The sequence below is a fragment of the Nannospalax galili genome, unplaced genomic scaffold, assembly GCF_000622305.1.
Source record: "Nannospalax galili isolate Female #2095 unplaced genomic scaffold, S.galili_v1.0 scaffold135, whole genome shotgun sequence".
NCBI lineage: Eukaryota > Metazoa > Chordata > Mammalia > Rodentia > Spalacidae > Nannospalax > Nannospalax galili.
Window position 1 is genome coordinate 3,608,006 of NW_008338998.1, and position 23,872 is coordinate 3,631,877.

Here is a 23,872-nt window from a genome sequence, read left to right on the forward strand (position 1 = left end):
ACGCAGTTCATTTATACAATGGAGTTTTACTCAGCAGTAAAGAAAGATGGAATCATGAACTTTGATGGTAAATAGATAGAACTAGAAATTGTTATAATACGAAGTGTAGTAACACAGGCGCAGAAAAAAAAATCGACATATGTTCTCCCTCATATGTGGATCCTAGAACCAAACCCCCATAAGTGAGTATGTATCCAGAAATCACTACAAGAACCAGTATAATGGAAAGGAAACAGGGAGGTAACGGAAAATAAAGAACCTGAAAGAGAAGAACAGTAGGAAATGGGCCTTAATAAGGGAGGTATAGATAAAAAGTGGGCTAGTTTAAAGGAGGGGTGAGGGAAGGGTATCCAAGGAACCTAGGGGATAATGGGAAAGAAGGAGCTCAAGAGAGGTAGGACCATAGGAGAAGGGTATTAGTAAGGGAAAAAGGGGGGAAATGTGGGCACCTTAAGTGGGAAAACCATGATGGAGGGGTGAGACAAGTTGAGAGATAAACAATGCCTAGCTAGTTTTGAAAGCCAGAGGGAACCATATTACTCCTATAACCTGACAAATTATACATAGCAGATCAAGAAATATTTCTAGGTAAGGTTTATCTGAGAACAACTGGTCTTTGCCCAAGATTTATCTACATGACACACAGTAATTAAAAGTACCAGACTGGTGGAACTAACCTTTTTGGATGTTTAACAGACATACTTCGAGGCCTATAGTAATTGGGTCAGAGGGACGACAAAAAGGACAGTTTTTGCTCCTTGCCCTCCTAGGTCGACTAGTTCCAGGGGACTATGAGCATCTCTCAAAATGTCCTGTAATGGTGGTGGGTCACCAGTCCTCTTGATCAAGGAGGCCAAGGAGACTCCACCAGATGGACTTGAACCAGTGTCCAGTCTACAAAGAGGAGGGTCGACACAGAGGAATCATTTCCTCCATGCTTCCAAGTGAAGCCAACCATGGTTGAGCAGGACCTGTGACTTATCTTCACAAAGGCAGAACTGGTAAAAGAAAGGAACCAGTGACTCCTCCCAAGCCCATGTGACCCCTGAGGAACAGATCCTCAAACGACCTTAAGAGTAAAAATAAATTAGTTTATCTGGGCCAACTGTATGGCCTTAAACACCCAAAAGTATATCCAAAGATTAAAGCAGCCAATATAATTTCTTAAGAGTCCATATGCATAGCTAAAGGCTACATAACATTAGTTTAGGCAGGGGGGAGGGAAGGGTATATATAAGGAACCTAGGGGATAAAGGGAAAAAAGGAGCTCAAGAGAGGTAGGACCATAGGAGAAGGACATTATTAAACAGTTGTTGGCCAGGGTGGTCAAATTAACTCCCAGATAGTAACCCAGCATAGAACTGGGAAAATGAACAGCAGAACCCAATCTTATCTAAAGGAATACTGACAACTGATTGCTGCTAGATGAGGAACAGCTGACCCTCCTAAAACAAAGACCTCTAGATAGGCTGACTAGGTTCACCAGAAGGGAAAGTAGTGGAGAATGGCTAGAGGTGCCAACAACACCGCAGACAGTAGCAGGGATATCAGAGCATAAGGGTTCTACTAGGGGGACGGAGGCTATTGGAGGGTGCAATCTGGGAAGCGGTGTATAGTCAAATGAGATGGTTGGGGATGTTCTGTGTGAAAAACACACACACACACACACACAAATCAACAAATTTTTTAAAAATGTATTATATGTGAGGAGGAAGCATGGAAATTTACATCATGCTAATTAGTAGAGGTGACAAACAGTACCACTGAAATCTGCCAGATGACTTTATAAACATACACAGGTGACAAGGATCCAAGTGCAACCAATTAGTGACTAACAATAATCAGATACATACAGATTAGAGATGCAAAAGCCAACATCTCAGTGTTAGTAGCAAAAACAATGAGCCTTTCTTCAAGGAACAATATATTCTAAAATGAAATGGAGATCTTTTTTAAAGGTTAAAAACTCATCCAATTTTATGTCTTACAGGGCTTATACTGAGTTCAGTAATAACTAACTACATTAATTCAACTGTGAACCTAGAAACTGGCACCCACTTGTGAAAGAGATGTACTGTTGAGCTGGAGTGTGTTTCTGAATATGTTAAAGCTGTAGTGAAAAGCTTCTAATCATGTAGTTATTAAAATTTTTTAAAAATATATAATGATTAAAAAGAATTCTCCAAAGCATAAAAATTTCCTCCTTAATAATTAGTAGATGTGAAAAACATTATCATTGAAATCTACCTGATGACTTTGTATCCATGCTCAGATGCCAAGGAGCTCAAAGTAACCGACTGTGACTAGTAATAATCTGATATATAGAGACAAGAAATGCATGTGCAAACATCTTAATGTCAATTGCATTAAAAATGAAGTTTTCTGCATGAAACTCTATATTTTAATATTGAAATGGAGATCTTTTTTAAAGGTTAAACATAATTTAATTTTATGTCTCATAGGGTTTCTACTGAGTACAATATTGTATAACTGTAATAATTCAACTATAAACCTAAAAATGTAAAGCCAGTTTTGTAAGAGACGCATCCTAACTCAGAAAATTGTTATTGAATATGTCAATGCTCATGTAATGAAATGCTTCTTCTAAGTATGTGGTTATTAAATAAATAATTAAAAAATATAGCAAGTTGGTCTGTCACACTGAAATGAAAGAGGCCAAAAGTAGCCAAAACATGTTTGAAAGAAGATAAAAGCAAAAGCCCACAACCTGACTTCAGGTCTTTAACAAACCTACAGTAAGTAACACAATGTGGTACTTGGCATCTAAGTATAAAAAAGTCACAGGAGCAGAACTGAGCACCCAGAAATAGATCCATAAACATACAACTAATTGGTTTCTATAAAAATGCAAAGGTAATTCAGAAGAGAAAGGACAGTTTTTCACAAGTGGCTATCCATATGGAAAAAATACAAGAATTAAATCTAAACTTCACATCACACATAAAATTTGGTTCAAGAGTGACACAGACTCAATTAACCAACACTACAAAACTGTAAGAGAACACAGGACTTTTATGATTTGACTTGGGCAAAAGCTGTTTTAGATGTGACACAAAAAAAATCTGATCTATTTAAAAAGGTCAACCTAGAATTCACTGAAATGAGTCTTCAAATTAAACTGAGCAAACAATGAATGACAAATCTCAAAGTAATTATGTCTGTATGTTCATTAATGTAAGGAAGAAGACAACAGAACATACACACATACACACATATACATATGTACACACAAATATACATAATTACAAAAAGGTACTTTTTAGATTGGTTAATATATCTATGATGGACACACTTGGTTGTCAACTTACTGGGTCTGGAATCAACTAAACCACAAGCCTCTGGACAATCATGTGAGGGATTTTATTCATCAGATTATTTAAGGTGGAAGTCCCACCCAACCTGTGGGTAGCACTCTCTGGTGGCAGCCCAGACAAAGGTCATGGAAGACGAAAAGTTTGTTTTTGGCTACTGGCCTTAACTCTTGCTGACAAGTCCATCTCCTCTGTTGCTGTGCCATTCCTTTGCTGCTACAACCAGTTTTATCAGGATTCCAAGGTACACCAAAGACCAGCAGCTGTCCAGGAATCCTCCAGGCCTTTGGCACCAGACTGGGACTACCGAGACATCCAGCCTCATGGATTGAGCAACTACTAGATTGTTGGACTCTCTAGTGCAAAACTGTCATCATTGGACTATGGAATAGAACCAGCCCAACAAAGGGATGTGCTCTATAAGCAGCAAAGCGGGAAAGGCGAAGCCTTCTAAGCACTTTGAAACTAAAGTCCCAGACATGGGACCTGGAGCTACAGGATTTGGCATTTACCCTTGTAAGATCTGATCTTGCTTTGGTCAAGTATTTCCTTTCTATACCCCTATTCCTCCCTCTTGGAATGGGAATGGGAATGTATATTCTGTGCTATTATATGTTGAAGGTGCAATTTGTCTTTTGATTTTACAGGGGGTCACAGTTAAGAAATTGCCTTGAGTCTCAACCAGGCTTTGGACTTTTAAAACAGTGCTGAAACTGTTTATGACTGTAGGTAATTTTAAAGTTGGATTAAACCCATTTTTCATTATGATATGATCATAAGTCTATGGGGACTAAGGAGTGGAATGTGGTGGTCTGAATGAGAAATATCCCCTATAAGCACATGTATTTGAACACTTGGTCCCATAGTTTGGGGAAGTTATAGAGCTTTTAGGAGATACAGACTTGCTGAAGAAAGTACATCAGTAGAAGCAGCCTTTGAGAGTTTATAGCCTCACCCCACTTCCAGTTCATTGTCTCTACCTCACATTGGCTGTTGAAGATATGAGCTTTCAGCTTCCTGTTCCAGCTGCATTATGCCATGCCTCCCTTGCCATTATGGGCTCTAGCCCTGGAACTGTAAGTCAAATAAACTCTTGCATAAATCACTTTGGTCATAGTGTTTTATCACAACAACCAATAGTAACCACTACAAAATCATAGGTTGAAAATGCCTACAATGGGCCCTGTAAACTAAAGGGCTAGAGAGCCAGCAGCTGCTTTTTGTTCCATGGAGGCCTCTAATTTTTCAATGGTGCAGCCCTCTTTCAGGGTGAGTCTTCCCGTCTCACTTTGCTGAGTCACATGCTTATGTTCTCCAGGAACACTGGTACAGACACATACAGAAGGGTGCTTTACCAATTCTCTAGGTTAACACCCCAAAAGCAACCATCATATTATGCTTTATATATAAACAGAGTACATACAACATGACTTCATTGGTATGAAATTCTAAATAGGAAAACTTTTCTTAGTGACAGAGGACAGGTCGGTGGTGATGGGAGGCATGGGAGGAGAGTGGTGAACATAAAGGAAGGTTGTAAAGTAGCAGAGGAAATGCTACATGTGGGGTAGATGCTCCCTGTCTTTGACTGTGGTGACCCACAAATGCAAACATTATTTCCCAGCTGTTCAAAATGTGAACTTTACAGAGGTACAGTTTGTTATATGTCAATTATATCTGAATAAAGCAGTTTGAAAACACAAAGCAGACCAGAACAGTATATGAATCTCCCAGCACTTGATAAAAATCTTCTGTCGACACATGTAGTACTGCCAAAGTTAATGTGAATATAAACAAAAGAATCAGTACCACACCTTCTAAATTTTCATTGCAGCATGCATAAACTGCACAGGAGTATGCCACCACTGCTCTGTGCTTTAGGCTCACAACACAGTTAGCAGCACTTACACTCTCTCACCTGTCAGCACTATTACATCTATCCTGCTGCTGTAACCTACAGAAGGATCTCAAGAAGGTTAAAATTTGTTACCTAAATAGGAGGCACCTAGAGGGTCTCTTGCTGTCTGGAAGAGGACAGGTTCGTGAACAGAAGGAGTGGCCACATCCACTGTTGTCCATGCCACGCTATGTGATGACCCACAAGCCACCCGTGTGATCTTCTGGCCTTCCAGGCCTTGCACGAGTGTGGGCTTTCTGTTAACTGTGGTTGTACCATTGCCCTGCTGGCCATGGTCATTGTCTCCCCAAGCATACACCTAATAAGAGGGAAAGAATTTACATTTTTCAATGTCACTTCATTTTTAAAAATTTACTTGAAAATGCTTAACGTATATGCCATGGTATTTGAAGAAGTGAGCTCTTAAAGATTGAAAAAAATCATTTTACAATCTTACAAAATAGCATGTGTATGTTACAAGACTGATGAGGGGAAAAATCAACCATGAAAATGCTTGCCAACAACTATAAATATACATTTAATATTAATCCACCCATTTTATTTTGGCAGAGGATGCAGGGCAGATCCCCTCTTTGGCTAAGTACAGTAATTCCCTGTATAAATTATGAAGAAATATAACCAAAACCACCATGCTTACTTTTCAAGTAATTTGTTCTGGTTTTATAGAATTATAAAACGTAATTCAGTTTTAATTAAACAATAATGTAATAACTTCATTTTCACAAACCAAGTTTAAAATATGGCCTCATGAGCCAGCATACCCTTCTCAAAGCAACAAAATGGGTAATATCTATCATATACATATTACATGTTTTATTTCCAAAATGAAGCAGGTATCCCCTCTATCATGTATCAGTTCTGTAAAGTAAATCCTGCTAATAACTCAGAGGCAGGTACACCTTCTATAATGATATTTATAGTCCAGAATGAACTTCAGAATGGAAAAGACTGTCTCGTGAGGCCCCCACCCCAACCTGTACGGCAGCTAGACAGATACACTACTAAACAAGATGGACACTGCCCCACCCTCACCGCTCTCCCAACATTAGATCGGTACAAAACATATTGCAGTTGGGGATCATGAATTTTAAATCATTAGGCTCAAACAAACATCCATTAATCAAAATAGGAACCATTATAATCAACACATTTTTGCCAAGAAAAAATAAATTTGTTCCTGTAGCATAAAAATCCAAACTTCAGGATTCAACAAACTCTTGGAAAGCATTTTCTGCACACTAGTGGTTGTGGAAGCATTTTCCCTGCAAAAGGCTATCAAGACACTTGAGGAAGTTGATAGTCAGCTGGTGAGAAGTCAGGTGAATGTGGTTAGAATTAGGTGGATGAGGCAGAACTTCATAGTCCAGTCTATTTAATTTTGAAATGCTGGTTGTACAAACAGCGCATCTCATGATTTGCTGAGCGCAATTCCCAGATGTAATGGCTTAAATGGGACTCAGAAAGTTGGGTGGATGAGACCGGCAGATCACCAACAGTGATCATGCCCTTATTTTGGGTTCAAATTTGGTGACCATGATTTCTGGTGTAAGTTTGGCTTCGGAAAGTGCTTTGGAGTTTCTTCTCAGTCCAACCACCAAGCAGGTCCATAGGCTGATTATCATATACAATTTACTTTTCATCATACATCACAATCTGATCAAGAAATGGTTCTGGTAGTGTAGATTAAGAGAAGATGGCAGTTCCAAAGGGTGATGTTTTTCATCAGCTCATGAGGCACCGACTTTCCAAGCCTTTTGACCTTTCCAGTTTGCTTCTAATGTTGGCTAACTACTCAACAGTCCAAGCTGCGTTCTTGGTAGCAGTAAGAGGATCAGCTTCGATGACTGCTCTCACTTGGTCACCATCTGCTGCCAAAGGCTGGCCACCGTACTTCTCATCTTCAAGGCTCTTGTCTCCTTTGCAAAACTTCTTGAGCCACCACATCACACTCAGATGTGCACATCTGGGCCAGATGTGCTACTGATTTCCTGAACTGATGCCACTGCTTTACAATCCTTTTTGAGGTTTTTTTGGTCTTTTTTTGAGACAGGGTCTCTCAGTAGACCCAGCTGGCCTGGAACTCATTATGTAGATATGGCTGGCCTGGAACTCCCAGAGATCCCCCTGCCTCTGCCTCCCAAGTGCTAGGATTAAAGGCCTGCACCACCATGCCCAGCTACAACCCATTTTCAACATGAGTTAAGAAAATGAATGGAGGCTTTAATCCCAGCACTCAGGAGGCAGAGGTAGGCAGATCTCTGGGAGTTCCAGGCCAGCCCTGCCTACATAGTGAGTTCCCTGTCAGCTGGGACTACAGGGAGACCCTGTCTCAAAAACAGCGCCCCCCCCCCGCCAAATACAAGAAAATCTATGGAATTTCTTTTTAAATATCATTTCCATAGTATAAAATAAATGGCAAGTAATATGTCAACAGAAAAAAAAGTACATTAAAAAGGTATATAATAGGGGTTGGTAAAATGGTTTGATGAATAAAGGTTCTTGTGGCCCAGTGTGATGATCTGAGTTTAATTTCTGGTACCCACAAGGTAAAAGGAGAGAATCGACTCCTGAAAGTTGTCCTCTGACCTCCGTACACACACACACACACACACCCACACACACACATATCATGGACATACACCCCAACAATAAAGAAAATAAAATAAATGTTTATTAAAGAATAAATAAACATTGGACAACACAAGAGCTGTGACCTGATGAGCACTCCGAGAAGGCACATAAACCCCAGGCCACTAGAGCCTTACCTGCCCCGAGTCTGTGACTGCTAGGCAATGCAGAGCCCCAACTGCCACATGCACAATCTTCTTCCCTCTCAGTCCTTCCACCACCTGTGGCTTCCGCACATGCACATCAGAGCCATGACCCAGTCTGAAGTAGTCCCCTTTGCCCCTAAGAAGAAGACAATAGTCCTAGTGTCACTGCATGGCTACCATCTGGCAACAGTACATTCAAGGGTGCACATCCTCTAGAACCTAGTGCAATGTCACATATAGTACTCAACCTCCTTGACCTTAAACTCTAAAATTCATTAATTTTCATCATCAATGCCCTTAGTACTATAATACATTTTTCACAACAGTTAGTTACTATAGATTTTCAGAGACTCACAGATAAACTGCAAACTTCCCTCCCAAGCACTATTTGGTATGTTACTTTCAGGCTGCTGACATGCCATCAAGGATGGTCTGAATACCCACCCATTCCTTCACACGTTTTAGGGTGTTTTAATTTTTATTTATTATTTTTATTCTATGAGTGTGAGTGTATTGCCTGCATATAAGTGCACCCGGGTCATGGAATGCCCTTGGAGAGGTCAGACGAGGGCATCAGATCTCCTGGGACTGGAGTTAGGGATGGTTGTTAGCCACCATGTGGGTACTAGAAATCAAACCCATGTCTTGACCACTGAACCATCTCTTCAGTCCCCCCATCATATGTTTTTAATAAAATGAACTTTCATTAGAAAAACATGTAGAAACCTTTTCAGGACCAAAGGATGCAGAAGTCTGCTTTGTTCTCATTTTACTATTTAGCTTCACCAACAGAATTGAAAAAGCAGAAAAACTACATTAACCTCATTGAAACTGGAAAGGCTTAAATTATCTCTAGATTACAAAATGATTCATGAGATCTTTCTTCATGTACTATCAGTAATCTCAATTCAATACAGATTTTTTAAAAAAATTGAGGGGCTGGAGAGATGGCTCAGCAGTTAAGAGCACTGACTGCTCTTGCAGAGGACCTGGGTTCGATTCCCAGCGCCCACATGGTGGCTACAAACCATCCTTAACTCCAGTTCCAGGGGAATCCAAAGGCCTCTTCTGACCTCCACGGCACTGCACGACATGGGTGCATTCGCATACATGCAGGCAATACACTCATACACATAAAATAAAAATGATAAATAAAATATTTATTTATATAATATAAATAATAAAAAAATTGAAAGATGCTGGATGAATAAAAAAATGACATTTACCACAGCCCAGGGATGGCACAGGGAAAGATGGAGGCCCTCCACATAGACCTTTGGTAAGCACAGACAAATGACTGACAACGAGGAAGTTTACGTACCACGTCCACACCACTCCTGACTTGGTGAGTGCCAAGGAGAACTGAGCTCCACACTCGATCTGGCACACCCCCTGGCCATTTAGTCTCTCAATGTTCTGGGGAATATTACAGCCTTCGCTTCCTCCCCGGCCCAGTTTTCCAAAGTCACCATCACCCCAGGAAAACACCAAACCTAGGTTTAAGAAATGCATACTTCAGGTCAGTCCTTCATAATATTCATACCACCCAGGAACCTAGCATCATAGCAGGTTCTTACCTTCATCAGTCAGAGCCAGTGTCTGTGCATCTCTGCTTCCACATGCAACCTGGATTACTCTGTGGCCAAGAAGGACTTTTATTAGCATCATAGCAGGTTCTTACCTTCATCAGTCAGAGCCAGTGTCTGTGCGTCTCTGCTTCCACATGCAACCTGGATTACTCTGTGGCCAAGAAGGACTTTTACCTACTCAATTACAAATTTAAAGACACAATGAAGCACAGGCGCTGAAAAAGTAGTAGAAATATTTCCAGACTGCAAGCACTAATGTTCATGTCTTTAGAAACATTCCTAGATTTGAGGCTTATCTTCACTTTCTGTAAACAATAAAATGTGTATAATCACCATTTTGGGCTTCAGCTGTGTTGTATTATCCCCGTGTCCCAATCTGCCATACTCGCCAAGGCCCCAGGTGTACAGCTCCCCGCTGGACGTGAGAGCTGCGCTATGAGAACTCCCACAGGCAATGTCCCTGATACGCTTGGTTTTCAGGGCCTCTATCAGCCTTGGCTTGTCGCAGTTCCTAAGACAAGAGTAAATTTACTTCCTAAAAATCAAACCGTCTTTTTGTAAAGATGATCCATCTTTAGTCAACAGATATAAATCGAAGTAACTATCAAACCTTAGACTATGTAAAGCCAAACTGCATTCATCCAGATTAAGAAAATTAAGATTTACATTGATAAATAACCTGGATTATTAATTTTCTGAAAAACAACTATGAGAACCCACTATCGTTACTAGTACAGTTTCTCATTAACAGTGAAGACTGAGGAAACATTCTTACATTCTGCTGAAGTGTCCAAGTTTTCCATCATCACCTTCACCCCATGAAAATACCTTCCCATCAACAGTTAAGGCTGTAGCATGCCGGCCACCTGCAACATTGACACAGGAGTAGGTTGCCAAAGCACAGTGTAGAGCAAGTCCACAGTATACAACCCATTCTGCTTGGCATGAAGCACATACTCAAGGAATAAATAGGAGCAACACCTCAGTTATTGTAAAAGCCTTCAGGGTGCCATATATGCAAAATCAATGGACTTTTAGTAAGTTAAAAATTATTAAAATATTTTACCTGCAAAGACAAGGCAAAAAATAATGTTGTTGTTAATGGGGCTCCCATTACTTTAAATATATAAAAGATCAAAACTTAAGGTAAAAACATAATTAGGCAAATTGTAATACACAATGACAAACAGCAATGCACTCCCAATAGTGAACTATTTAAGCAGTTAAGGTATTATGTTCAGTATTCTGAAAGCACACCAGCTTATGCACTTTCCCCAACAACGGAATACTCTCTCAGTCCGCACACTCTGCGTTAGGATTATAGGCATGACTCCTGACTGTGCAGCCAAAGCTCTACAAACTCCTGGGTTGCAAGGGCAGTGCAGCAGATGGGGCTCCTGCTGCACAACATTCACCTTCTCCTCATTACCAAAAGAAGGCCTATATCATCAGAAGCAACAATGGGTTCATCTCTAGAGAGGGGTTGGAAGAAAGGTCACCTGGCCCAGAGGGCTAGAGCAGCACAGCCATCAGAGCAGTGCTCCTCATAGTCAGAGAACATACAGATGGGCCCAGACCCCACCCCTAGATCTTCACAGAGGCAAACAGTAGCATCTTGTCTTGTGTACACCACTACCATTACCTTTCCTGTAATATGGGGCTGTATCCAACCCCATCTGGTATGAGCATGAACTAAGCTTTGAATCCAACCAGCTTTATAGCTCAGAGCCTAGCACACTGCTTAAAAACAGCACTCCATAAAGCTCAACTTTAAGAACCAGGCACGGTGGCACATGCCTTTAATCTCAGCACTTAGGAGGCAGAGGCAGGTGGATCTTTCTGAGTTTGAGGTCAGCTGGGGCTATGAGAAGGAGCCTCTGTCTCAAAAGACCAAAAAAGAAAAAAAAAAAAGGCAGCTCAAGTTTAAGTGAAGGTCAGCAATATGCTTGTTTAAAAATGATCCTCACCACTGAAGCTTCACAGATACTTTGAGGAATCTGATAAAGCCAGATTCTTTCTTACAGAAAAATAAGATCTATTTAAGCACAGAACTTTGTAATTTCAAGGATAAGAGGCTGGTCCCTAGACAATCACCCCAAGATTAAACATCCCATCTTTTAAGAAGTACACCCACATGCCTGGGAATGCTACCAATGCTGGTTTCCAAAAAGCTTCATTAAGTATTATAATTAAATGATCACTGACAGAGGGTTTCTGAATATGATGAAATTATATAGGATGAAATTCTCAAAGAATCAATAAAAATATTATTTAAAAATACAGAATGGAAAAAAATTTTTAGAGCACCCAGAGGTTTATATTATCTACTTTTTCTTCATATTAAGTAACTAAAAACTTGAAAAAAAAAAAACACAAGGACACCTTAGGAAAAATTACTTAAAAGACCTCAGTTACTTGCAGAGTAGGTGCAACGGTATTGTGCACATGAGTGCCAGTGCTGGACTTGTACCTGAGTGAACAGCCACCTTCTTGACCACGTAGCTGCTAAGGGCTGTGATCTGCCTCGGGATGGGAACTGTCCCACTAGACATACCCAGCCCTAGCCTGCCATTTGTAGCTTCTCCACAAGCGTACACCTTCCCTTCCACAGTCACTGCAAGGAACAGAGAGTCACTTTTCATAACATAAAAGCTATTTTTGTATATATAAATATAATTTAATTTTTTAGATATTAGAATAATCATACCTGCAAATAAGCTTTTAGAACCACCAGCCACCTGTACCACATTCAAAGCAGACAGAGTCTCAGAAAATGAAGGGACCTTTATCTAGAGTAGGATTTTTTTAAAGCAAAAGAAGAAAAAAAAAATCATGTTACTTATACTTTTTAAATCATGAGTGATTTTATCAGATGACACACAGAACTGCTATTAATTTATGTGATTATCTTAATCCTATACTTAGGATTTACTTAAACTATACTTGTAAGACAAAAGAAAATAGAACAAGGGCTGAGAAGATGGTTCAGTCAGTAAATCATGAGGACCGGAGTTCAATTCCCAGAACCCATTTAAAAAAGCCAGGCATGATGACTACACTTGTAATCTCAGTTTTGGGGAGGAAGAGACCAGTGGATCCCCTGGGGCTTGCTGGTCAGCCAGTCTACCCTGATCTGTGAGTTCTAGGCCAGTGAAAGACCCCATCTCAAAAAACAAGGCTTGAAGGTGCCCGAGGAATGACAGCTACAGTTTATCTCTGGCACTGACATGCACCCCCACACACACACACATTCATACCACAAAATGTAGCCAGTTGTTTGAACTATTGATATGAGAGTTCATTTGAACACTTCTGTAATAAAAGGTATAAAATGAACACATATGTTACTTTAATGTGAGGCATTCTCCATGTGCATTTCAACATTTGGACACTCGCTAGTAATACAGTTTGGGGGAACTGTAGATTCTTTAGGTGGGCCTAGCTGGAGGAAATGAGTCATTAGCAGCCTTGAGGGGGTAAAGCCCAACCCTGCTTCTAGGCTCCCACGGCTTCCTGATCTGCCCAGATTTGAGCAGGCTACTGTCACCAGGCCTTCCCCTCCATGATAAACTGTATCCCTGCAAACCGTGGGCCAAAATCAATCTTTTCTCCCTTAAATTGCATATTTGCAGGTGTTTTATCACAGCAATGAGAAAAATAAAATATATAATACAAAGATAAAAACAAATAGGTAAACTGCATTTCAAGTCATAATGTTGCTTATTCTCTTTGATTCTGACTCATATGGCTAAGAAACTGCACACTTCTATTTTACATTGTAGGTAGACATGATTTAAATTTAAAATTATCTGTCAAAGAAACCCTATAGTGGTTTGTTTTGTCAACTTGACACAATCTAGAATTACCTGGGAAGAGAGTCTCAATGAGGAATTATCTAGACTGGAGGTGGGGGAGTGGGGACTGTTTTGATTACATTAATTGAGGTGGGAAGACCCACCCATGTGGGTGGTGCCAATCCATAGGCTAGGCCCTAGACTGAATGAAGAGGAGAGAGCAATCGGAGCACAAGCACACATGCATTATTTCATTGCACTCTTCCTTTGACTATGGATATAATGTGATCCATTCTCTCAAGGTCCCTGCCACTGTGACCTTCCTACTATAATGGACCTTAACCTGGAATTATGAGCTAAAATAAACCCATTCTCCCCTAAGTGCTTTTGTCAGAATATTTTATCATATCAATAAGAAATAAAATTAATATAGACTCCTTAGAAACTGTCAAACAGTCACTGCTTCAGAAAGATCTTCACGACAACTGTGGAGCCCTGATCCTCCATATGAAAGCTTTTTAAAAAAAGACTTACTTTACGTGTTTAAGTGTTTTGCCTGCACATATATAAGTGCACCACATGCACACAATGCCCACAAAGGCCAGAAGTAGGCATCAGATACCCAGAAACTGGAGTTACAGATGCTTGTTAGACACCATGTAGGTGCTGGGAACCAAACCCAGGTCTTCTGCAAGAGCAGTCAGTGTCCTTAACTACTGAGCCATATCTTCTATATCCCCATGTGAAAGCTTTGTATGTGACAGTGAGCAGAATCATGGCTCTCAACAGTGGCCAGGTGTTCAGGGACACTAATAATCCTGCCTTGGCACAGATGTGAAACCTAGAGCTAAACGCCACTGTTCACTTCAAAATGGGGGTTCTCAGAAACCTTTAAACATAAATGTAATTCAAGGTTGCCCAAATAAAAATAAAAGTTAGTTTGAAGTATGAATATGGAGGAACTTCATATAAATGAGTTCTAATTTCTCTGCAGGTTAATAATGTATGTACTAAGGTGGTGTCACATGGAATACCAAAAGGAAGTAGATTTGCTCATTGGTGAAGTTGTCTTCCAACACTAAAATTAAGAGGAGTTGTTTGGGGTTCCTCAAACAAGGTATAAGGTACACTGAATTCAATTCTAGATAAAATGCATATTACTCTTTTTAAGAAAAAAATCTTGTCTTTTTTTTTTTACAAGCAACTTAAAGTACTTTACAAATTAATCTTTAGGTTAACTATGAGACTAAGAACAAGCACACAAGTTGTGATGTAGCTTTTCCCTCACAACTCATCAAGAAGGTAAGTGAGAATGTGAAAGTCTCCACTCACAACCCCTCAAAGATGACAAGCGCACGTGCACGTGTGTGCACAGGTATGCGCACTCTCCTGGCTCTTTGTGTTCACAAAGCACTTGGTCTCTGGGAAGGCTACTTTGTGGGGTCTCTCCCTCTCCTCGCGGGTCGTTGGCCACTGGTCCACAAGGACAAGGGGTCAGGACGGCCAGTGAGCACTGACGGAAGAAAGCCCTTCGGGGGAGGCAGGTTCAGCGATGCAAACAGCTCCAGACTCAGTGAGACAGGTCTAGATTCAGTGAAACAGCTCCGTTTATTCAGTTGGAGAACTGGGGAAATATATAGTGTGGAGGCAGTAGCCAAAGCCTCAGCTGATAGGTGCTCATAGTATGCTTTATTTACATGTGGTAGTGGGCTCCTATCGCCCGACTACCAGGCAATGCCTGACTACCATATAGAAAAAACCTGGGGGTAGTTTTTACTCCAGGTAACTATGCCAAAGGTCATGTTCCAAATAAGGTCAGGCATCAAGCTTGGTGGCACTTTCCAGGTAAGTCAGGAAGAGAGCAGGAGGCCCCCTGCTGAGAAGGGGAGTCCTTCCATTTGGCGCCGAGCCGCTTAGAGCTATCCGGACATGGAGGACTACAACCCTAGCAGCAGGGTTTCCCAACACTACTTCACACAGAAGAGTCTCAGACATCCAATACCCAGAAAGCAGAAATCACAAACTTGAAATCTTTGTACCTCTACCACATATTTTGCACATTATTCTCCAACCATACATAAATATTTATTGTACGGAAGGCAAGAAAGAGGTATAATCTACAATTTCCACCTACACATTTGTCAAATATTTTCAAAAGTTTATGTTCTTGTCTATTAAAAGAATATAATTATATCCAAAGTATGCTATCATCCACAAACTAAATTTAATAATGTGTATTACTTCTGAAAAATTAACTTATAAAAAGCACATCTAAAAAGTAAAGCTATTCTTAGAACTTTAAAGTCTGACTACTGCTGACCCTCAGACTGAGGCACCAGCAAGAACCCTCACCTTAGAGCCTTTGAGCCCACCCAGTTGGTCCTTGTCATTCAATCCCCACACAAACACTTTGGTTCTTATTGTAGCTGTTGATTCCAGCCCTGCAGTCTTCTTTCTAATAAGACTAGACAGAGGGGGAAACAAAGGTAGAAAAAAGTTATTCAGTATAAACATCAAAAACACATCTGGTTACTTTCAGACACTCTTACAAGATGCACCTGAACACAAGGAAATCTCAAATATGTGTAGCAGTAAATGCTCCGGAGGGTCAACATTTCTAGAGAACAATGTGCTACCCATCTAATAATGGAATTTAATTTCTGGTACCAATAAATCAGTTTTCCTATATTTTTATAGTTTTCCTATATTCCTACACCATAATATTTTGTGAAGCAGATCCTACCTGTCACCTGGACACACAGCTAATACAAATGGAACCTGAAGATACCAGGGAAAATGCTCACACAGCAACATCTGGAAATTTTTTTTGTGGATCCTAAACCTAGACATGTGTATGGTCATTTTGTTCTTAAAGAATTAAACAGATGTGACCATATGATATCGGAGACATTCTAATACAGGTATGTGTTAAAAGAAAATGTTTTGTCCTTTATGTCCTCTGTCTACAACAACAGCTAAAACACCTGGCCACTGGCCCACTAGGCTGGACGTTCTTACTTGCTCTCATTCCTGGGTTGCTGCCCACATTGTTCAGCCCATCTCCTGGCCTGTCTTCACTGGGTTGAAAGTTTGCCATCAACCACAGCACTTCAGTTCTCAAACGTGATGAAGACACATAGTGCACAGGACAGTAGTAGAGATTCTCAGTTGGTACTTTGATGACAAATGCTAAAAAAACTACTTCTTTTATGTTTGGCTTTCTGACTTGCTTTGGATATACTTTTATAAGCCAGAATGGAAGACTATGGATTCTAGAAACTACACTGTACTTAGATAGGTCTTCTAAAACTTCTATATAGTAATCAATATTTACTTTAAGAGATCAAAATCTTTTGGTGTGAGACTAAAAATGTAGGAAAATCAATTCATCTGATACCAGGCACAGCAGAACAAGTTAATATAAAGGAACCAAAAAATATCATATAAGAGATTTTCAGTGAAAAATATGGCTGAGAATCAAATACTGATATTCACAATATTTTATTATGGTACGCTCTAAGTACTGACTAAGTAGAATGGAGGCCAGCTGACCATAGTGACTGTAGACACATGCAGTTTGGGTACAAGCCCTGAAAGGGGCTGCTGACTGATCCTCAAGCTATTAGCTAATTAACAGTATCATACAGGGATTAAAAATACATTCACATATCGATTTCCTTGTTAGTACATTTAATTATGCAAAAAAGAACATTTCATCACTAGGTGAAGCTCAAAACTTTAGTTATTTCATGTATATAATATATATTATACCTGCCCAACTCATTTTAATGGTCACTAAATGAGAAAATGGTAATCTAAAATTACCTTTAAAATCTCAATAATTTCCTTATATAAGTGAACTGCTATTTCCCTCAATTAAATTAAGATATGTAGACATGACCAATCTGAACTAGAACATTACTCTAACTTAGCCTCACCTATATTATAGATACAGCAGTATGTACAATACTTTCCTTTTCTACTTCTATGCAAAGATTTTGAAATAAGGCACGACAGAATCTAAAGCCAACACCACAGGGCCCCAGAATGGCCTGACTCATTACCCTAGTTGCTGGTCCACGAATGGCTAAGAGCATGCTTGGCAGCAATGTGGGCAGAACTCTGTCTCCTTACATCACTGAAAGCAACTTATAGCAAAGTATACTTGGTCAACCAAGTTCAACTGAGCTGCCTCTAATGCCCTGGACACATTAGGAATAAAACTGTGCCCTAGAAATGCTGAAAACAAGGCTGGAGAGATTCTTCAGCAGTTAAAAGCACTGACTACTCTTGCAGAGGACCTGGGTTCAGTTCCCAGCACCCACATGGCAGCTCACAGCCACCTCTAACTCCAGTTCTAGGGGATCTTGATGCCCTCTCTGGCCTCCACAGGTTCTTGCACACACACAGTGCGCACACACTCATTCAGAGACACACATATACACATAACAAATCAATCTTTAAAAAAAATAAATAAATGTTGAAAACATAGCAGTTTATTTTGTACACACTTGGGTCTTACAATTCCACATATGGCAATTAATCTACAAAAACACAACTTGTGAGGAAAGCTCTTAGCTACATTGTTTGCTGCCAGGACTATAGATAGAGCCTAGAGCAGTCCTTTTTACATACATGTTGTCCTAGTTACTTTTTATTGCTGTGATAAAAACACTGACCAAAAGCTGGGCATGGTGGCGAATGCCTTTAATCCCAGCACTTGGGAGGCAGAGACAGGTGGATTTCTGTGAGTTCGAGGCCAGCCTGGTCTACATAGTGAGTTCGAGACTAGCTGTGGCTACAGAGAGACCTTGTTTCAAAAAGAAAAAGAAAAAGAAAAAGAAAAAGGAAAAAAAAAAAAAACCATACTGACCAAAACCAACTTGGGAAGGAAAGGGTCTATTTGTCTTATAGCTCACAGTCCATTATCAAGAGAAGCCAAGGCAGGAACTCAGGGCAGGAATGTGGAGCACAGTGGAGATACTCTGCTTACTGCCTTGTTCCTCTGGCCCATGCTCAGCCTGCTTTCTTATACAACACAGAACACCTGGCCAGGAGTGGAACCACATCATTTACCAACCAAGAAAATGCCCCACAGACATGGCCACAGGCCAGTTAAATAGAGGTAACTTTTCAGTTGAGATTCCCCCTACCCAGGTGTGTCAAGCTAACAACCATAGTTATCCAGTGCACGTCTTAGAATAAATGCACAAATGGAAACATCTTTCTCCCCTGGCATATGCCATTCCCTTACTTGAAGCACCTTTGTCTATTTTGATAACACTGACTCTGACTGGGCGATGTTCAACTATAACCACTCAAAGCAGCATACACTCTTCCTCTGGCAACTGACTCTAGCTCTGACATTAAACTGATGCCTATCAGTCTGGCTGGTTTCATTCTGCATGTTCGCCATAGGACTGACCGCAGTAGGTGCTCCACAGATACATGCTGAAGGGGAACTACAGCAACAGTTATCACTACCACTCCCACAATGTGAGACACAATGAGAAAAGTCATGAGATTACACACTCAAAACTTACACAAGTGCATAAAGATAACCTAGATGGTTGAATAACAATACAAATGTACTAAATGTCACTGAACTGTAAACTTAAATTTGTTCAAATGGCAAATTATGCTTAGTATAGTTTACCATTATAAACAATTACAATTTTTAAACTAATGATAACTTAATCATAATATGCAGCAACAAAATATACCATACCAATTCTGAAGGAAAATATTTTGGGAGGACAGAGAAAAAAAGAAAGCTATGAAGATATTATACCAAACAGTAAAAGTGATATATCAGGGTTTTTTTTTTAAAGTAAAGCTTTTTTCACTCCTCTAAGGGTAGTTTTAAATACTTATTTTTATATTTATCTTACAAGTTAAATTATTTTTGAAAACTCAACTAAAAGTCATCAAGCATTCTAGCAGGTGTGACATTATCCTCACCATGAGAAACACCTCTAAAGATTTACAGAAGATGCATAAGCTCAATAGGAAGAGCCTCTCACCTTCCACTACTGCCTTTCTCATCCTCCTCCTCCTCATTATCTGAAGCCAAGAAAGGAACCGCAGCCAGATCCTCCTCCTCAGCGCGGATGCGTCCCAGCAGGATGAGACCGTGGATCTTACAGTCAATCCCTGAGCTCCTGCACTGTTTTATTGCAATTTCAATGTACCTATGATACTGGATAAGAAAACAATTAGGCTACGGACTTCTCAGACTCAGAAAGACAGACACACTGGGATTCTGGGAAAATGGCAGATCAGAAGCTGCATCAGAAGCCACCAATAGGTGCTAGAGAGATGGGTTGGCAGTTAAGAGCATTAATTGCTCTTACAGAGGACCCAGGTTTGGTTGCCAGTACGCACATGATGGCTAACAATCATCTGTAACTGCAGTTTCAGGGGATACGATGCCCTCTTCTGATCTCCATAGGCATTGACAACACAGGTGCCCTTATATATGCAGGCAATATACTCATACATATAAAAAAATAAAACTAATAAAGAAAATGTTTTCTTTAAAAAGCCACCAATGGAGAAAGAAGAGAAAGAATTAGAGAAAGCAGAAAGACTAGATGGCTTTTTTCCACAAAGAGGCAGCTGGAGCATCCAGCCACAAGCAGCACAGGTGGAGCAAAATCCTAACAGGAAATTCGCTGGACTCCCAGGACCTGGCCAAGTGAGTACCGTGAGAGCTGGGAGGATATGTCTATGTGCTATTAGAAATCCACACTGTAGGCTGAGTTCTAAGGAGACTGGACAACAGCAAACCACACACATTAGAAAGAAGTAAAGGAACCTGAAACTGAAAATCTTCAATGCTTAACCACCCACCTTCCTGACCACTGCCTGGGGGAGCAAGTGATCACACATGAAAAGAGCTCCACAGAAGCTAAACTCAGCCTGCCTGACAGCACCTGACAGAGGAAGGGAAGGGATTCTAAAGCTCAGAGATCCACTCTGCGGAGAAGTGAGTCATCGAGACCCTGCGGAGAAGGCAGTGCAGCATCCAGAAGGGAGCAGCAGAGTCCAAGCCACACAGACTGCAGAGAGCAGAAGTGGGCAAAGGGAGTCTGAAGCTGAGAGCTTTCCAACAGCCCCATCCAGAACACAGCAAACGGGGGTGGCAACATATATCCCTCAGCATTTGCGACAGTCCCTGGTGCAGGGTCCACAAGACACAGGAGCAGGCTTTCCCCGATCCAGGAAGAAGCAAGGACAGAGACCACAGACATTCTGATTCAGTTATCCACCATTTATGTTTATATGTTTTTAATTAATTTTGAATCTTTGTTTTTTATTTATAGATATATATCTTTAAATTTTTAATTATTGTTCCATATGTTATATTCTTATATTTTAAGTGTTCAATAGATGTACTGTAACTTGTATCTGTTGGAAGAGGCTCTTAGGTCTGTGCTTCTTTTCTTCAAATCAAATACTTTCTCTATTGCTGTTTCTAACACATATGCTTTCATGCCACCCCTTTTTACTCCCACAGTTCCCCTTCATTAACAACTTAAATACTGATACTCTTTTTTTGTTGTTGTTGCCTTTTTGACACAGAGTCTCCCCATAGCCCCAGCTGTCCTGGAACTCACTATGTAGACCAGGCTGGCCTTAAACTCACCAAGCTCTGCCTGCCTCTGCCTCCCAAGTGCTGGGATTAAAGGGATGGGCCACCACGCCTGGCAATACTGATAGTCTTAATGTGTGTGAGTGAGTGAGTGTGTTTGTGTGCATGTGTATACCATTTTTCCCAACCAGCACCCCAGTTCTCTACCTTACAGGGGACACAAGTGAGAAGCACAGTATCTTCTCATGCACCTACCACAGGAAGCACTGTCAAGCCATCATCATAGCTGTCATTGCTGTCAGCTTTCCTCCCTGACATAAACCCAAGTGAAAACAATCCACCAAGAAAATTCATATGAAATAAAAACCAAGGTAGAAAACTATAAACTAAAAGCCAGGAAAGCATGAAATGGTATATTTCAAGCTCTGAAAGTATGTAACTGTCAACCAAGATTCTATACCCAGCAAAGCTACTCCTCAAAATTGAGACGGAAGTTTGAATGTTTCAAAACATGCACAAGTTAAGACAACTCATAAGTAAGCCAGCATTGCAAAAAAATCCTCAAATGAATACTATCCACACAAGAAGAAGAAAACTTCATTCCAGAGAACAACAGAAACAATGTAACATCATGGGAACAACAGATGAACAGAGGAAAACCAAGAAGGAATTAATCACATGGACACAGCAACCCCCTCCCCTATGCATATTCTTCATTATGCTTTTTCCCAAAATCTGTATGCTTGGGGCCAATGAGATGGCTCAGTGAGCAAATGTGCTTCTACCAAGCCTGATGACCTGAGCTCCACACTGGAACCACATGATGGAAGAAAGAATTGACTCCTGCAACTTGTCCTCCAACCTCCACACACATGCTGTGGCATGCACACACCCAAATACACGTCACATACACATGCATACATACATACACACACACACACACACACACACACACACACTCTAAAAAAATACATAGAAATTTTAAAATTTTTAAAGAAGAATAATTATTGGGCACAATAATGGTACTAGATATATATATCTATAGATACATATTAAAGTCCTTGTTACCTAGTAATACACAGTAAGATGTATTATAATTCCGTGTTATTTTTATCAGATTATAATTTGTCAATTTATTCATTTCTTAACACCACTGATATTAACTGGTATATGACAAAACAGTTCAAAGACTTTTACGAATGAACTGTTGTAGTCTGAGTGTAAAATGTCCCCCATAGGCTATATGTTTGTTTGAACCTTTGGTCCATAGCTGCTAATGCTATTTGGGAAGGTTGTAGAACCTTTGGGACATGGAGTCTTACGTAGTAATTTCCTCCAAGATAACAGAAACCTTCCATTTTGAAGGGAAGATCATTAACACAGAAGATGTTCTAAGGGGGGGCGAAACATTCTATCCAGCAAGGAAGCTCATTAAGCTCAGAAAGGAAAGAATTAAAAAGCTTCAAACAGTCCCTGAAACTGAACAAATACACTAGGCCCCGCCCTCTCCAAGTAGAAGGCTAAGGACTACTAAGAGACACTCTCTGAGCAGACAAGCTGCCTAGGAGAAGCTCAGACCACTGAGCTGCCAGGAACAGACACCCCCCCAACCTGCTGAACTGCCTATAAGGTGTACAGTGCGCTCCAGGTTTCTAGCTTTTGTGAGCTGTCACCCATGCTGGGGGCTTTTGGTGATGCAGCTCTCTGAGTCATTTCTGCTCCTGTAAAAAACCCCTCACCCACACTCCTGTAAGGAACCACACAAGCTCACTGTTCACCAAACTTGACTTTGGTGGTATCCTTACTTTGGTCTGTCTTCAGTTTCCCATCTGGAGTGAGTAGATGCTTGCTCATGTCACCCCAGGAATAGTGAGTATCACACAACAAGCCTCACTGGAAGAAGTGAGTCTCTAGGGGTGAGTCTTAAGGCTTTAGTGCCTGACCCCACTTCCAATTCACTCCCTGCTACATGACTGTGGTACAATGTGACCACCAGCTTCCAGCCCATGTCACCATCCTTTCCCCACTACAAGTGACCATCTCCCTTCAAACTATAATCAAATTAAACCTTTCTTCCCTTAAGCAATGAGAAAATTAACTAATACAATAATTACAATGAAATTGTTGTGTCCCATTATCAGTCTAGGGGTAAAGTTGGGTTCATTTTCTCTGCCAAAATCTCAGACCAGCAGAGAAGTTACCCACCCCATTCTTCTAAGGATTTTGGTGGTTCGTCCTCCCCTTATTTTGGGTTGGTCATCTTAAAAGAAGAGAAGGCTGCCAGAGCACACTTTTAATCCCAGCACTTAGAAGGCAAAGGCAGGAGGATCTCTGTGAGACAGAGGTCAGCCTAGTATACATAGTAAGTTCCAGGCTAGCTGGAGTTATAGGACGATTGTGTCTCAAAAATAATTAATAATAATAAGAATAAAATTTTAAAAAATAAAAAGGAACAACAACAAAAAAAGAAAAAAAATAAATAAAAGAAAATGATGAGGTCCAGTCTCAGCTGTATCTGAACTAGTTTAGACTAGTTGGCCGGACAGAAAACCCTGCTGGTTAGGGGGGAGCCCTCAGGCCTTTGTCTTGAGCCAAAAAGAGGCAAGCATGCCATCTTTACTAGTCCTCAGCATCCCTGTTTGCTAATTAGGGACTTAGTACCCTACAAAATAATGTATTATGTATTTCAGAATAGCCAAGAAAAGGGACCAAAGAGGTGACTCAATGGGCAAAGGTGCTTGCCACCATGCTGATGACCCGAATTTGATTCTGGAGCCCACACAGTGGAAATAGAGAACCAGCTCCTGAAAGCTGTCCTCTGACCTCCACACATGTTGTGACACATGCACAAACATACACATGGGAGGGAGG

General features: G+C 40.6%; 1 protein-coding gene across 4 annotated transcripts in view; it reads right to left on the reverse strand.

Moving 5' to 3' along the window:
• Positions 1–23,872, reverse strand: part of Herc2 (HECT and RLD domain containing E3 ubiquitin protein ligase 2) — a 209,536-nt gene that overhangs the window by 56,701 nt on the left and 128,963 nt on the right. For 3 of the 4 annotated variants that reach the window (XM_029563803.1, XM_008833640.3, XM_029563801.1), the window contains exons 56-65: positions 19,431–19,606; positions 15,760–15,871; positions 12,321–12,402; positions 12,084–12,227; positions 10,389–10,479; positions 9,947–10,124; positions 9,706–9,787; positions 9,346–9,517; positions 8,016–8,160; positions 5,323–5,548 (exon numbers count right to left, since the gene is read on the reverse strand). In XM_029563803.1, coding sequence (XP_029419663.1) covers positions 5,323–5,548; positions 8,016–8,160; positions 9,346–9,517; positions 9,706–9,787; positions 9,947–10,124; positions 10,389–10,479; positions 12,084–12,227; positions 12,321–12,402; positions 15,760–15,871; positions 19,431–19,606 — 1,408 coding nt within the window. Of the gene's footprint in view, positions 1–5,322; positions 5,549–8,015; positions 8,161–9,345; positions 9,518–9,601; positions 9,683–9,705; positions 9,788–9,945; positions 10,125–10,388; positions 10,480–12,083; positions 12,228–12,320; positions 12,403–15,759; positions 15,872–19,430; positions 19,607–23,872 lie in introns of all 4 variants that reach the window. The other variant, XM_029563802.1, reaches the window with a different exon arrangement.